The 14,571-nt window shown below is 39.1% G+C and overlaps 2 protein-coding genes across 3 annotated transcripts in view; both read right to left on the bottom strand.

Moving 5' to 3' along the window:
* The window catches only part of LOC139981949 (thrombospondin type-1 domain-containing protein 7A-like), a 62,584-nt gene that overhangs the window by 39,401 nt on the left and 8,612 nt on the right, over positions 1 to 14,571 (bottom strand). The gene's annotated exons all lie outside the window — the stretch shown is intronic.
* On the bottom strand, positions 4,418 to 12,390 carry LOC139981948 (uncharacterized). 2 transcript variants are annotated; one of them, XR_011797941.1, is made up of 3 exons: positions 12,013 to 12,390; positions 4,688 to 11,847; positions 4,418 to 4,522 (listed from the first exon to the last, which is right to left on the bottom strand). XR_011797941.1 is itself a non-coding variant. In XM_071994369.1 (2 exons), the coding sequence occupies exon 2, from the start codon at positions 11,065 to 11,067 to the stop codon at positions 5,158 to 5,160; it is 5,910 nt and encodes a 1,969-aa protein (XP_071850470.1). In that variant the 5' UTR covers positions 11,068 to 11,847; positions 12,013 to 12,390; the 3' UTR covers positions 4,562 to 5,157. The 2 variants fall into 2 exon arrangements, 1 of the variants encoding a protein (XP_071850470.1); XM_071994369.1 differs by lacking the exon at positions 4,418 to 4,522 and having other exon boundaries at positions 4,562 to 11,847.

Here is a 14,571-nt window from a genome sequence, read left to right as displayed (position 1 = left end):
TTGAAGGAACTCTCTGAAGTTGACTTTAACTTTATTTTACTAACTTTGTTCTGAAAATTCTTTGACCCTTTTGGAAACCAAAATTATGCATAAATTTTCTCTCTTCCAATGTAACTTCTCCTTCAGAAATAATAACAACGATCTATTTCCAATAGAGTTGGAATAAAATAGTAAAGTAGTCCCAATTATAGCAGAGTTGAAAAAAGGGACAGTAGCAGTGACTCACCTTTACCTCCATTCAAAACAGCAGGGGAGGGGGGAGGTGAATTTTTAAATTAAATTGTATTAGTACCACACCGTTTCCCCATTTTCTTTGAATTCCTTTACTTGTTTCTAATATTTCATTTTATGTATACATAGCAAAATAACAGACCAGGCTTGTTAAAATATTTAGATGATTTCAGACAGCTTTCAAACCAAGATTGCTCCCTCTGGCTATAAAGTGAATGAAATATGATGATTTCAGCAGGTGTTTGGCATAACATTTCTCCAAAAGAAATTTCATAAAAATGTAAATATGGATTCTGTGCCCTTCATGGTTTCACCTGCTACCTACCACCTTGTTCATCAATAAGAAATGTATAAAAGATACTAACAAGTAGGCGTAAAAAAGTGAAGTTGAAAAGAGATGCATTTCAAAGTGTGTATTACCTCCTGATACTAAAGTGTACATGCTCTCGCATTGGAATGTCATATCTTACAGATGCACTTAAAAGAGATAAGTTCAAAGGTTTTTCATAGTTTTTTTTTTGGGGGGGGGGAGTGGTGGGGAGGGGGTTTGGGGGAGGAAGAAGGTGGTTAAGGGTTATTTTCAAATGTCATTTTCTCTCAACCAGTGTTTCATATGAGTATACTTTGGTCAAGTGTTTTTTGGTATTTTATATAAATCATTCTCTGAATACCCATCGAAAGAGAAGACTAATTGGTTTTAAAAAGCCAGTGTCCAAAACACACGGATGTGGTTTCAAATAAGCATACACTGGTTTTCTAAGCTCTTGGGAATATACTTAAGTCTACGATTTTACACAGAGAATCAAATGTTCAATGAAGAATGTGAAACATGATACGGCACAGAGAACAGGTTTTTGTTGGCCAAAAGAAATTAGCACCTTCCTGTATGATCAACACTTCTGGGAGAGTGTCTTGGCGCCACAATTTTAGAGATGTTCTTACTATGAGGTGACCAGACGTCCCCGATTTCAGTGTGCTGTCCCCGATGAACAAGTGTCCCCGAAAATGTCCCCGATTCGTCAAAATGTTCAGGATTTTGGAAAATATCCCACATTATTAGTAAAATAATTGTAAAAACAAAATTTAGTCAAGTGTGCAGTCGCAGAACGGAACTAACCAGTATTTCAGGTGGGCCAGTTGTAAAGTGGAATATATGCTAGATCGATCTAGCCTAGCACTCTTTCGTAAACTAAGTAAATTTCATCTAAGAAAAAGACTACATTTTTGAAAATAAAATTGATTTAAAAAGTGCTTCTAAGTATCACCATTTTAAATCTAAGCACCTTAGGCACTTGAAAATTTTCCAAAGGGGAGGGGGTGCCCCTCCCTTAGACCGCTCCCCCATATCAGTCACGGAGTAAATGTCCCTGATTCCAGTCAGGCAAATATGGTCACCTTATATTACTAATAATATGCCATTTCATCGTTTTCTACTGTGGTTTGTACAGTACATTAGAAACTGTACTAAGTCATGATTTTAACATATAATGTTTGTACCTTTTCTTAAGTGAATGACCCGTTTAAAATTGAATACATTTAACTTGTGATAAAACAGAATAAATTTAGATATGAATTACTTAACTGTACTGTGATGTTAGGTAGCAGAGCGTCAGTCAGACACATCGTTTACTCGTCTACATTGCTAAAACAAATCAATGTCACAAAACAAACAGATAATTTCTACAAAGATCTTTCAAGATTTTAAACAAAAGAAGCATCTTACCTTTTGTTCTTAACTAAAAGGTGTCAAACTTGCAAAAATATTACTTTAGACTTTCCACATCCCTGTCAAAAAGAGTTTTTTCGACCCACACAGACTGATTTTCTTCGGTCATTGCCGTCTCGACACGGAACATAACTATTGCAATCACAGACTCCCCCGGGCTTCATCAATAACACGGTCTCTCTTCTCATAACGAGTAGGGATTAAGAGGGACTAAAATCACTTGTGACAGCCGCTCGCAGATTCATCCCGAGTAGAGGTGTCGCAGTTCTTCGGAGTACCCAGCATGCTCTCACAGCAAGGGGTGGTATGTAACCGATGAGATACCACATACCAAGCATTTTGTCAACTTTAACGCGGCATCGGTAATACAGACCTCGTCCAACACTTATCAACCAGACTTGTTATCACTCGACGCAAACCGACGACAGGTCTGTATATCGACGAGCATTGAGCAGAATGTGTTGCCATGACAGTGAGACAGTACTTAAAACATGAGGCCAGTAAATGACAATACTGTACTTGAAGATCACATGACCACCTTGTCCAGTGGCGGAGCGTCCATACAGTCAGGGGGGGGCGGATGCCCCCCCGGACGGACTCAAATGGACAGCTGGCGCCCTTTTCAGCTTTTTACTACATTTTATTTATTCGCGATTATTGACTTTTTTATTGCGCTCTCATCTACCTATTGACATTTGTCACATTTTGTTGGTGTCATTTTCTGACAAAATGGCGATGACACCTATTTATTCTTCGTTTATCTGCAAATTAGCAAGGCCCGGAAAGGGTCATTTCCTGTGATCTAGGTAGAATCTTTACTCAAAAATTTTCTGTACGCTCCGCGCCAACCTGTGGTGGTGCTCCGCTTAGATAGTGTCGAAAGCCCCCCTACAGACCATTCTCGCCCCCCCTGACCAATACCACCCCTAGCTCCGCCACTGACCTTGTCCTGTCCAAATCAATGTTCTCTTGTTTGTTCAATTGACATTCAATATGAGATAAATATCACAATACGAGATAATAATATCATCCCACTATTAAACTCAAAAACCTATGTGGATACAGCAGGGAGTTGCTATGGAAACTCCCTGGATACCATAGCTCCCAACCAGGTGCTGGTTATCATACACATGATCAGCAACATATTAAGGGGGGGGGTATAAGGAGAGCTAGATGCCCCCTTTTGCCTTTTATATAAAATATTGGAATTTTGAGAGCCCTGAACTGCAAAATGGTGAGCATACTGTACATGCACATTGTTGAAAATTGCTGTGATGACGTTTAATTTTACGGTAACTTCGTAAAGTAACATACCGCCGTTGTTGCTTGTGAACTTGTTAAGCTGGTGAACTCGGCCAGATATGGGATTTTAAGGTCTAGTATATATGGATATATGTCCGCAGGTTTGCAACGTCATCAAATGTCACCCATAATAGCTTTATACAAAAAATTTGCACTTTTTCATTTTTTCATCTAGATAGTGTTTACTAGACAAAAATGGGAGGAGTAATTACAAATACCTTTCTTGTTAATAAACAATTCATAACCTGACGACAAAGGAGGGAAGGGTTAGGGGGCAGGACAATACAATGAGACAAAAAAAAGAGCGCATCAAACAAATACTTCTGCATTCATTTCTAAACTTGACTAAACAGCATGAAAGAGATCGACTATTATGTGCAGTATACGTACTTCAACAGCGTACTGTACTTAACAATACGTCGTAAAATCATCGCTATTTATCCTCTGCTATTGTATGGGGCTTGGAACTACAGTATTTAGGCCTGACTTTAGGGTAGGATAGACCTATTGCATAGTCAGCGGGTATTAGAATTACAGGTCAAGGGCACTTTCTGGTAAGCGAATTTCAGGCGTGTAGCCAGGAATTAGCCAAGGGAGGGGTGAAAGTGTAGGCTAACTGTCAGAGCCTTAGATATGGCATTGCAAACTATCTACGCATAGCGCCACAATGGTTGGCGCGAAGCGTACAAGAAAATTTTAGCTGAAAATACCTGCCAGATCGCTAGAAATGACACTTCCCAGGCCTTGTAAGTTGCATCTTAGCATTTTCTCTTTTGAAATTACTAGCGATATCATAAAAACATTAAAAAAAATAATAAAAATATGCTCAAGGGGGGGCGGCTGCCCCCTTCGCCCCCCCCTTGGCTACGCGCCTGGCTCATTTTATAGGTCTTCGATCACCTCTGTTCTCGGTGGTAGGGTTCATAAAGTATATGGCTTTTCTGACTACAGTGTAAATTTATTTGTAGTTTTCGCTTTGCCACATTTCTAATTACCGAATCTGGTTTGCAACTTTGCATCAGTTTTTTTTTCACATATTTCTTCCTAGGTATTTTTTTTTCACATATTTCTTCCTAGGTATTTATCCTTTCATATGTGTACGGATTCAGGCAATGATATTTAGGATGCATACAAGATAAGTATATAAATGCATGGTGTACCGGTCGTGGCAAGACGCAAAAAGACGGATGGTTTCGTACAAGAAGTAAAAGTCACCGCAATTTATTGGCTCCGCACTCGTTTATGACTATAACTCCCGTAAAACTATCGAAAATACAAAAATAGAAAACTTACAGTACTAAATACAACATTTTTATAATTTGTTTTTGGCATAAATAAAACTACACAAACTTCACTATTGCACAAACATGAACCATCAAATACACATGAAGAAAGCATTTAACTTATAATATATAAACACCAAAATACCTCTTTAGCCCTTTAATGTCTAGAACTTCCAGCAACCACTATCACCAACTGCTTACGTGGCATTACTTTATTGGCTTCGCATGGATCTCAGATCTTAATATATATAAGTTATGTGTTCTGGCTAAACGCAACCAATGCCAGTGGTCCCTTTTCCGTGTGCGCCCAATATATATATCAAAGGACATTGAAAAGGACTTATTTACATAACATAAATCACGAGGGTTCAACAAGCCAATCACGCAAGGTACTCGTTTAAACATGAGCAAATAATTATGCAGCTGAATCTTAACAATTTGAGGTATGGTCAAACAAAGTTACCAAATGTTATATAACACACAACAATACGAAAAACGAAAAAACGCAAAATACATTTCACTACATGGCCCCTCAAAATGAGAAATCATTTTATACGCCAAACACTTAACATGCTACACAGTACATAAATGCTTAGTATACAATCGTAAAGTGGACTATGGCCCCTCATGACTACTCTCCTCTGAAGCCTTAACTAATACTATCAATTTATGAATTGGTCTATCAAGAACATTAACAGGACCTTGACGTTTACCCTTATTATCAATGTGAGAAGCTAACCTAAGTTTCACCTTACGAACATATTTGTCACTACCTTCAATTGTCTCTTGTACTCTAGCCATGGGCCACCTATTTCTTGGCTTGTCAATATCCTTAATTAAAACTATGTCCCCAACCTCTATGTTGACAGATGGCGAACACCACTTTTGCCTGACCTGAAGATTTTGAAGGTATTCCTTCCTCCATCTGGACCAAAATACATTTAATAAATATTGTACTCTACGCCATCGCTTTCTAGAATACATATCTGCAGAGTCGAACTGACCTGGAGGTGGAAGAAGTATCTTCGACTTCAAAGTAATTACATGATTAGGAGTTAACGGCTCTAATGACAATGGATCATACAGAGTTTCTGTAGTCAATGGACGGCTATTAATAATAGAAGTGGTTTCATACATAAATGTCCTAAGAGACTCATCATCAAGTTGAGTCCCTAACTTGTGTAGCATAGAATCCAAAATACAACGAACCGTTTTAATCTGTCGTTCCCAGACACCACCCATATGACTAGCTTGTGGAACATTAAACTTAAATTCAATATAATCACAACCCAGCTCAAGCAAGCTTTTACTTACAACACCTTGGTTCATTTCCTTTAATGCAGCTAACAACTCGTTATTTGCCCCTACGAAATTAGTGCCCTGATCACAACGCAATTGTCTTACAGGGCCACGTATAGCTTGAAAGCGTCGTAATGCATTCAAAAAAGAGTCGGTGGTCAATGAATTAGCTACCTCTAGGTGTACCGCCCTTGAGGCCATACATGTAAATAACACGCCATACCTCTTCAACTCCTTACGACCTTCCTTTACAAGCCAGGGACCAAAACAATCTACACCGCAATATGTAAAGGGTGGACTAGACTCCACTCGATCAACTGGTAAGTCTGACATTTTCTGTTGACCCAAACTACCACGAAGCCGTCTACAAGTAACACATTTGTATATCACTTTACCAATTAAAGAACTACCACCAATGATCCAATAACCATTTGCCCTAAGTTCGTTTGAAGTTAAAACTCTACCCTGGTGGGCAACTAACTCATGAAAATGTCTCACAAGAAGCTCTGCAACATGGCATAACTTAGGAATAATTACAGGATGCTTCACCTTAAACTCGAAGCTAGATTTAGATATACGACCACCAACACGAATAACACCATTTTCATCCAAAAATGGATCTAGAGCATAGAGTGGACTGCCTTTCTTCAAGCATTGTACTGGATCACTACTTAATGTACGAAGGATTTGAAGCTCTTCCTTAAATGCATAGGACTGAACTATTCGCAGTATTTCAATCTCGGCTTCAAACAAAGAATCTACATTAAGTTCCCTAGCCGGAAGGAAGGTTTTACTAGCCTTAGCCTTAAGCATAGCCTTTAGCCAAAGGCATAATGCAATAGCTTTCCTTGCTTTAAACCAACTCGAAAAGGAGCTTAAACGATCTACTTCCAAATGATTAGAGCATTTGACACTGGAAAATGCTACCTGGCAACATTTAACCTCTGGGTCATGATCAAAGACCTCAAGGTTTGTAACGTGCTTAACCAGTGGGAGTTGACTTTGCCATAACATCTCTGGCCCTCTAAACCAGCTTGATGTCCTTAATTCATCAACTGTAAGTCCACGAGAGGCACAGTCACTGGGATTTTCAAACCCTTTAATAAAATGCCATTGGCTACTACTACTCATTTCATGAATCTGTTGCACCCTATTTGCCACAAACACATGAAATCTTTTGACATCATTATTGATATACCCAAGGACTACCTGACTATCAGACCAGAAATATTCATTGATAAAATTGTACTCCAACTCTTGTTTCAACAAGGCACTCATTTTTACCGACAATACAGCTGCAGTCAGCTCTAGGCGTGGTACTGTAACAGGCCTACGGGGAACAACCCTAGACTTTCCAAGAACAAAGCTACAATGAACTTTACCTTCACGATTAGTCATGCGCAGGTAAGAACAGTAACCATACCCAATGGTGCTAGCATCACAGAAATGATGCAGTTCTGTCTTTGTAACGGTGCCAAGTTCAACAGGCTTAAAACACCTATCAATTCTGATGGTTTCTAACTTAGATAAACCCATCCTCCACTTTTCCCACTTACTATGTAGCTCATCTGGCAAGGGACTATCCCAATCTAAATGATCATAACATAATTGCTGTAAGATTTGCTTTCCTGGAAGCACAACTGGAGCTATAAACCCAAACGGGTCATACACCGAAGCAATCGTAGAAAGGATACCACGCCGTGTCAAAGGGCTATCACTAAGTGTTATCTTAAATTGAAATTCATCTGATTCAATACACCATTGTACTCCAAGAACCCGATCCAAATGAGTTGCGTTTGAGGAGAGATCTAAATGCCCAGAAGCAACCGCAAGATCTTCCTCAGGAATTGATTGCAACACAGCCTTAGAATTACACTTAATTTTGGTGAAGTTAACGCCACCCTTATGTAGCATTTGTTTCGTTCGAGAAATAAGGTCTACAGCTCTATTAACTGTATCAACAGATTTAAGACCATCATCCACATAAAAGCTTCGATTCACAAAACCTGCTACATCCTCCCCGAATTTAGAACCATAGTCTAATGCAATTTGTTTTAGGCCAAAATTTGCACACCCTGGAGATGATCCTGCTCCAAACAAATGCACAGTCATACGATATTCCATAGGGTCACCGTTAAAATTACCCTCACTCCACCAAAGGAATCTTAGAAGATTACGCTGTTCAGGATTAACCTTAAACTGATAGAACATTGATTCTATATCTCCTGCAAATGCAATTCTTTCTTGACGAAAACGACAGAGAACACCAAGTAGATCGTTGGTCAAATTAGGACCAGTAAGTAATTGATCATTTAAGGAAATTCCTTTGAATTTTGCACTGCAATCAAATACTACACGTATCTTTCCTGGTTTCTTAGGGTGATATACTCCGTGATGAGGAATATAGTTTACCTGATCAGCATTTAGCTCAGAACTAGGAACTAATTCCGCATACCCCTTGTCAATAATGTCTTGCATAAAGGTAACATAATCCTTAGCATAAGTATTATTACGCTCCATTTTCTTTCTTAATTGATTCAAACGATAGAGAGCCATACATTTATTATTTGGAAAAACCTGAGACAATTTCATGGGTAATGGCAGTTGATAATGACCATCACTTAACTGGCATACTCCCTCCTTAAGGATGTTAAGAAATTTCTTATCTTCTCTTGAATAAGCACTTTCAAAATTTCGTTCATTAAATTCCAATTCCATTAACCCTGCCACCTGAGTTGGCACAACCTCCCTAACATTACATTTGAAACAAATCTTAGCCCCATCACGTGGTAGAATACTGTCAAATTCAGAAGTGGGGCGAGGAGTCACAATAAAGTGGCTAACTCCAACAGGATCGCACTTATCCACAGACAATTCTCGAGGGTTAATTATGCCAACAATACCCCAACCCAAGTTGGTTCTTTCAGCATACGGACCATTATCAGGAGGAGAGATAACCTCAATAGGCATTAATGCTTTAGGGCAATTATAGCCTATCAACAATCCTATCTCACACTGTTCTAACGGCATAAGATGATTGGCTATTCGTTTCAAATGTGGCCACTGCCTGGCAGTTCCCGGAGTGGGAATATGAGATCTATTGGCTGGTATGGAACAACGTGTATACGAAACAGGCAAGTGAACTTTGGTACCTTCCCTATGCCCTCTAACAGACAAGCCACCAATCCTACTACTGTCTACCAACTGATTCTTAGATGACAAAGTGGACAGACTCAACAACGTCTTTGAACCTTCCACGTTCAGCAGCTCACAGGTCTTATCAGTAATAAATGTACTATCTGACTGAGTGTCTAAAAGGGCATACACAAGGACTTCTCTTTGCGGAGCATCCACATGAGAAACATATACAGGAATGATGAGAGAATTCATTGTTATGTCCCTTAACCCACTTACATGACTCAATCCTGTGTTAATTGCTTCTGTTTGAATTCCAATTGACTTACTGGAACTACAAACAGTTTTACCTATGTGAGAAACAATGTCACCATGAAGTGCTGTAGGATGAGACCTCGAACAAATATTACATACGAGACGATTGCGACAGAATTTTGATATATGGCCTTGACGTAGGCATCCATAGCACAAGTTTTTGGTTTTTACAAATATCTTACGATCTTCGACCGTTTTAGCAAGAAACTTATAACAACAGTCAAGTCGGTGATCACCTTCACAAATTAGGCATTTATACCTATGGGCATTGAGTTTTGTACTTGAATTGTCAAACCCTGTTTCGACTACAAAGTTACTAGCACCCCTTGTGCCTCTTGACCCCTTGCCCTTCTGGCTAGAAACTATTAAAGGATTACATGCAATATCAGCTTCCTTGGCGATAAACTGTCTAAACTTACCAAATGGCGGAAAATCATCCCATTCTGACAGTACTCGTCCCCACCTTTTAACCAACCAATCAGGCAATTTATCAAGCAATTTGCGATTTTCCCAACTATCATTTAGGAAGCTAAGCCTACCCTTGACCAATTTCATAGCAAACTCGCACTGGCCTAGGAAGTCTGCAAACTTGCGAAGTGCAAGTCCGTCATTAGGTTGGATGTTAGGCCACCCTTCAAGTTTAGATCTGAATGCATCGGCGATTGCTAAATTATTACCATATCTATCGTCAAGAAGTTTTCGTACCTCTATATAGGTGGAATCAGAAGGAACCAAGAAATAGCCCTCCAAAGCATCCTTAGGTGGACCACTAAGGTACCGTTTAAGATAGTATATTTTCTCAGAGGGGGGTATGCCCTTATTCTCTAACAATAAATCAATAGCACACTTCCAGCCAGGATACTGTAACGGGTCACCACTAAATATTTCAGGTTCTGGAACTGGAAGTCTATTTAGAGATACTTGATACAAAAAATCATTGGTTAAATTACCTAGGTTGGCACGGGTTGCCGTAGGCTGATCATTGTTTCCACCTGTTAGGGGAACATTAGATTTAGTGACGCCTTGTCTTAGTACGGGTTGCTCTAAGTATGCCTCATATGTTAGGTGCTTCCTATCCTGTGGGTTATTAACATCACCCAGGGTTTCGACATAATTTTGAGTATATTTAAGACTATCGTCTGGGAAATCCATGTGCACTGAACCCTGTTCTCCAATTGCATCCAATTTTACCTTAGCTATGGCTAATTCTGACCTTTGCAATTCAGCTTCATGCTTTGCCCTTAACTCTAATTGCTGGACCTCAAATTTTGCCTTCATTTCTATTTGTTTTAGTTTGGCCTCATGGGCTGCAATCGTTGTTACAATTTCATCTTTCGTAGAAGAATGAGATTTTGCCGACACTGATGATTTTGAACATGAGCCTTGGCTAGTTACAGAATGGATATACTCAGAAACCCTCTTTATTAAATTACAGTGTTCTATTTCTATTGCCTCAAAAATTGAATATTTAGAACCCATTTGATCAACGGTCGAAAGCAAATTATCGACTTCGATGTACACATTAGACAAATCTGCCATAGTTTCTAACAGAACATCACGTTCGGCCTTAATATCTACTAAATTGCTCCTTTCAGAAAGTAGGCATTCTATCTTTAACACATGTTTACGCCACTTAGAGATTATGCCTCTAAATCTTTGCTCCTTTTGACCCAACTGATACTGAAAACCTTTCTCAGTCAAAATCCTTTGACGAGTGTTAAACCCAGACGTTTGGTCTTCAGAAACCGTGCCCTCATTATCAGCAGAGTCCATCATAATACTGAATTGTTAAAGGTTCAACTCAAAGTACCATATATAATGATGATAGGACCGAACACACAGTCACTCCTAACACAGTTATAAAAACAAGGCTACCAAACCTAACACTATTTTACTACTATACAACAATATCAACATACAGTCCTACATAGACTAGACTGTCACGACACAAAATTAACGGTATGAAACAGATAGAAAGATATAAAACGGATATCAAAAATATATATATATATATATATCTGGCTAAGCCTTTACATTGCAACCATTATACCTTATAATTCTGAAAAGTTCAGAGAGTAACGACACCGGTCTTGCGGTAATAGTAACGAAGGGTTACATGGCTACAGGCCTGGAACCTCGCAGAACTGGATGCATATTGCTAGTCAATGGTCAACGATATGAAGATAGCAACCTACTTCAACAGTTCCGCAAAATAACAAAATACCTGTTTTATGGTATAGCCAGAACGTCGCTCAAACTGGTATATTAAATACTATATGATGAATGGATATGGAGGCCGTGACACGTCTGCCGTAGTTTTGGCTGCAAATAGTGTAGAGCTAGTCGAAGATGGTGGTATGGATGAAGTTCTCGGAGATTTCCACGCCGATATGTTATTGAAGAAAGACTCCCTGGAAGACGCACGGAAGTCCCATCCAAGAGTTTTACTGTACCGGTCGTGGCAAGACGCAAAAAGACGGATGGTTTCGTACAAGAAGTAAAAGTCACCGCAATTTATTGGCTCCGCACTCGTTTATGACTATAACTCCCGTAAAACTATCGAAAATACAAAAATAGAAAACTTACAGTACTAAATACAACATTTTTATAATTTGTTTTTGGCATAAATAAAACTACACAAACTTCACTATTGCACAAACATGAACCATCAAATACACATGAAGAAAGCATTTAACTTATAATATATAAACACCAAAATACCTCTTTAGCCCTTTAATGTCTAGAACTTCCAGCAACCACTATCACCAACTGCTTACGTGGCATTACTTTATTGGCTTCGCATGGATCTCAGATCTTAATATATATAAGTTATGTGTTCTGGCTAAACGCAACCAATGCCAGTGGTCCCTTTTCCGTGTGCGCCCAATATATATATCAAAGGACATTGAAAAGGACTTATTTACATAACATAAATCACGAGGGTTCAACAAGCCAATCACGCAAGGTACTCGTTTAAACATGAGCAAATAATTATGCAGCTGAATCTTAACAATTTGAGGTATGGTCAAACAAAGTTACCAAATGTTATATAACACACAACAATACGAAAAACGAAAAAACGCAAAATACATTTCACTACACATGGTTTACACTGATCATAAAAACAAAAACAAATTCCTGATCTTGTTACTGTACAAAGTTAAATTTCTATACTACATTGAATAATGACACTGAAAACATCTGAGGCTCTTCAATTAAAAGCGCCTAGACTATACTTAGGACACTTTGACATTTAGGATCAGACCGGATGCTCGTTTTGTGGCATAAAAAGGAAGGTTAATGGATTACCCTATTCAGTACTCGGTATCTGACCCATGCACCATCAGAACAGGTCACCAACAGGATGTTGAGGTTGTTTATTCAAAGCGTGAAACCATGAACAGTGCAATGTGCAGGAGAACATCGGCTGTACTAAGGTGGCATACTCCTATTAGAGTCTATATCCATCCGCTTGATTGTTCTCCTTCAGGAAAAGTGCCAAAAAGCCGCAGGAGAACATCTTTTTTGAAGTGTTATCAATCATGATCTACTTTGTTGTGGCTTGCATGTTGAAGAGCACGAATGGAAACTTACATGTGGTGAGAAAATTGGGTCAATTGAGGCAATTTTAGACCCCTTTAAGGCCTCCCTGGAGCAGCGTAGGAAAATTGTATACTACTGAGTGAAGAGGTTTGTTTACAAGTGACGAAAACTTCTGGCTCGGGTAGCAAGAAATCTATAGCAAGAAGAAACTAGCAAGAAGTCATGGTACAAAAAATTGATGGTGCAATTAAAGGCCAACTTGTCAGCTATCCGGTGATGGGTAGCATTTAGCTAGTGAGAACTTCTACCTTGACTTAGAGACCACATTACTTTTGTGATTTAGTGTGTAAGTCAATGGGGCTTTTAATGGGCATATGCTACCCTAATATGCCTTTTCCTATTGCATCACATCATGCAGCTGCCAGACAAACACCGACGCAAAATGTCACACAAAATGTCACGGCGGCTGACCCGGGGTCAACCTTGAGCCAGGTTTACAGCAGAGGTCAAGGGTCTGATCCTCCTCTAGTCTATCAATTGGGTTCAACTCTCATTCTCAAGTGTAAATGATACAGAAACTGTCTACTAACACCATAGGCGTAGGAGCCCAACTTGATTTGGGGGGGGCTGTAATGACTTGCCCGAAAAATATAACCAAAATTGTTCGCGCGCTCTGCGCGCGTTCAACATGTTAATGTGCATATCATATAGGCATGCATCAGTTATTAAACCAATAGCATACAATCATTTTCCGTGTTATTACCCTCCCATATTGGTTATAATTATTTGGGAAGTCCTTACAATAATAATGATCATAATAATATCAATTTACCCATTGAAAATCAATTCGCAAATTATTTTTCTTTCAGTAGGTGCCCGAAAAATTCTCAGCATATTGCCCGAATTTTCACAAAAAGTTTTGGTTGGGGGGGCTGCAGCCCCCCCAGCCCCCCGCCTCCTACGCCTATGATTAACACACATCAGATGCAAATTACAATGTCACACAACAAAGTTTGGAAAGATGAAAGCATTTTGAATCTCAATGACAAACAGTGTTCAAGGCAACCACGTTTTGTTGTCGTGCAAATCAAGAACGGAAAAGAACATGTTTTGTCACAGCGGCATTAGAATTTTGTAAAACAATGGACTGACATTAACAGAGGAGCCAACTTCATCATCAATGTAGCCTTGAAAGAATAGTCCAGGTCACTGGGGGATCCAGGGCCTTTGTTTGGGAGGGGCCAAAGTGGCATTAGAGTGATATGGGGGAGGGGTGTAAAATTGGAAAATTTTCTATTGCTGAATGCCCACAGATGCAATTTGGTGCGACAAAAGTGTACTATGGTGATGTTACTTTACTTCTAAAAAGAATGCTTTCCAGGTGTAATTTTCTAAAATATTTATAAAACAAAGTTGGGATCATCTTTCTCAAGAAATTGTATTTCTCATAGGTTATAAATTTCTTACAACCAGCCTGTAACTGCAAAATGGTGTTAAACTGTAAATCCTCATGCTCATACATTTACATAGCTCCCAACTCTTGAGAAGGCAAATGCTGGTCCATGCCACGAATCGCCGTCCTGGGGGAGGGGTATAAGGGGAATTTTGAATTTTTTGGGAATCCTGGTGATGCCTACATGTAAAATGGTGGCACTTAGAAAGGCTTTTGTCACCCAAAATTTTCTAAGAAATATGCATTTTTTTGTGTGTAACATCAATAAATTGAATAGTAGGTGA

The sequence above is a fragment of the Apostichopus japonicus genome, chromosome 16, assembly GCF_037975245.1.
Source record: "Apostichopus japonicus isolate 1M-3 chromosome 16, ASM3797524v1, whole genome shotgun sequence".
In the NCBI taxonomy this organism is placed as follows: Eukaryota; Metazoa; Echinodermata; class Holothuroidea; order Aspidochirotida; family Stichopodidae; genus Apostichopus; species Apostichopus japonicus.
Note: the sequence above shows the minus strand (reverse complement) of the source record. Positions and strands in the feature narration are given on the sequence as shown.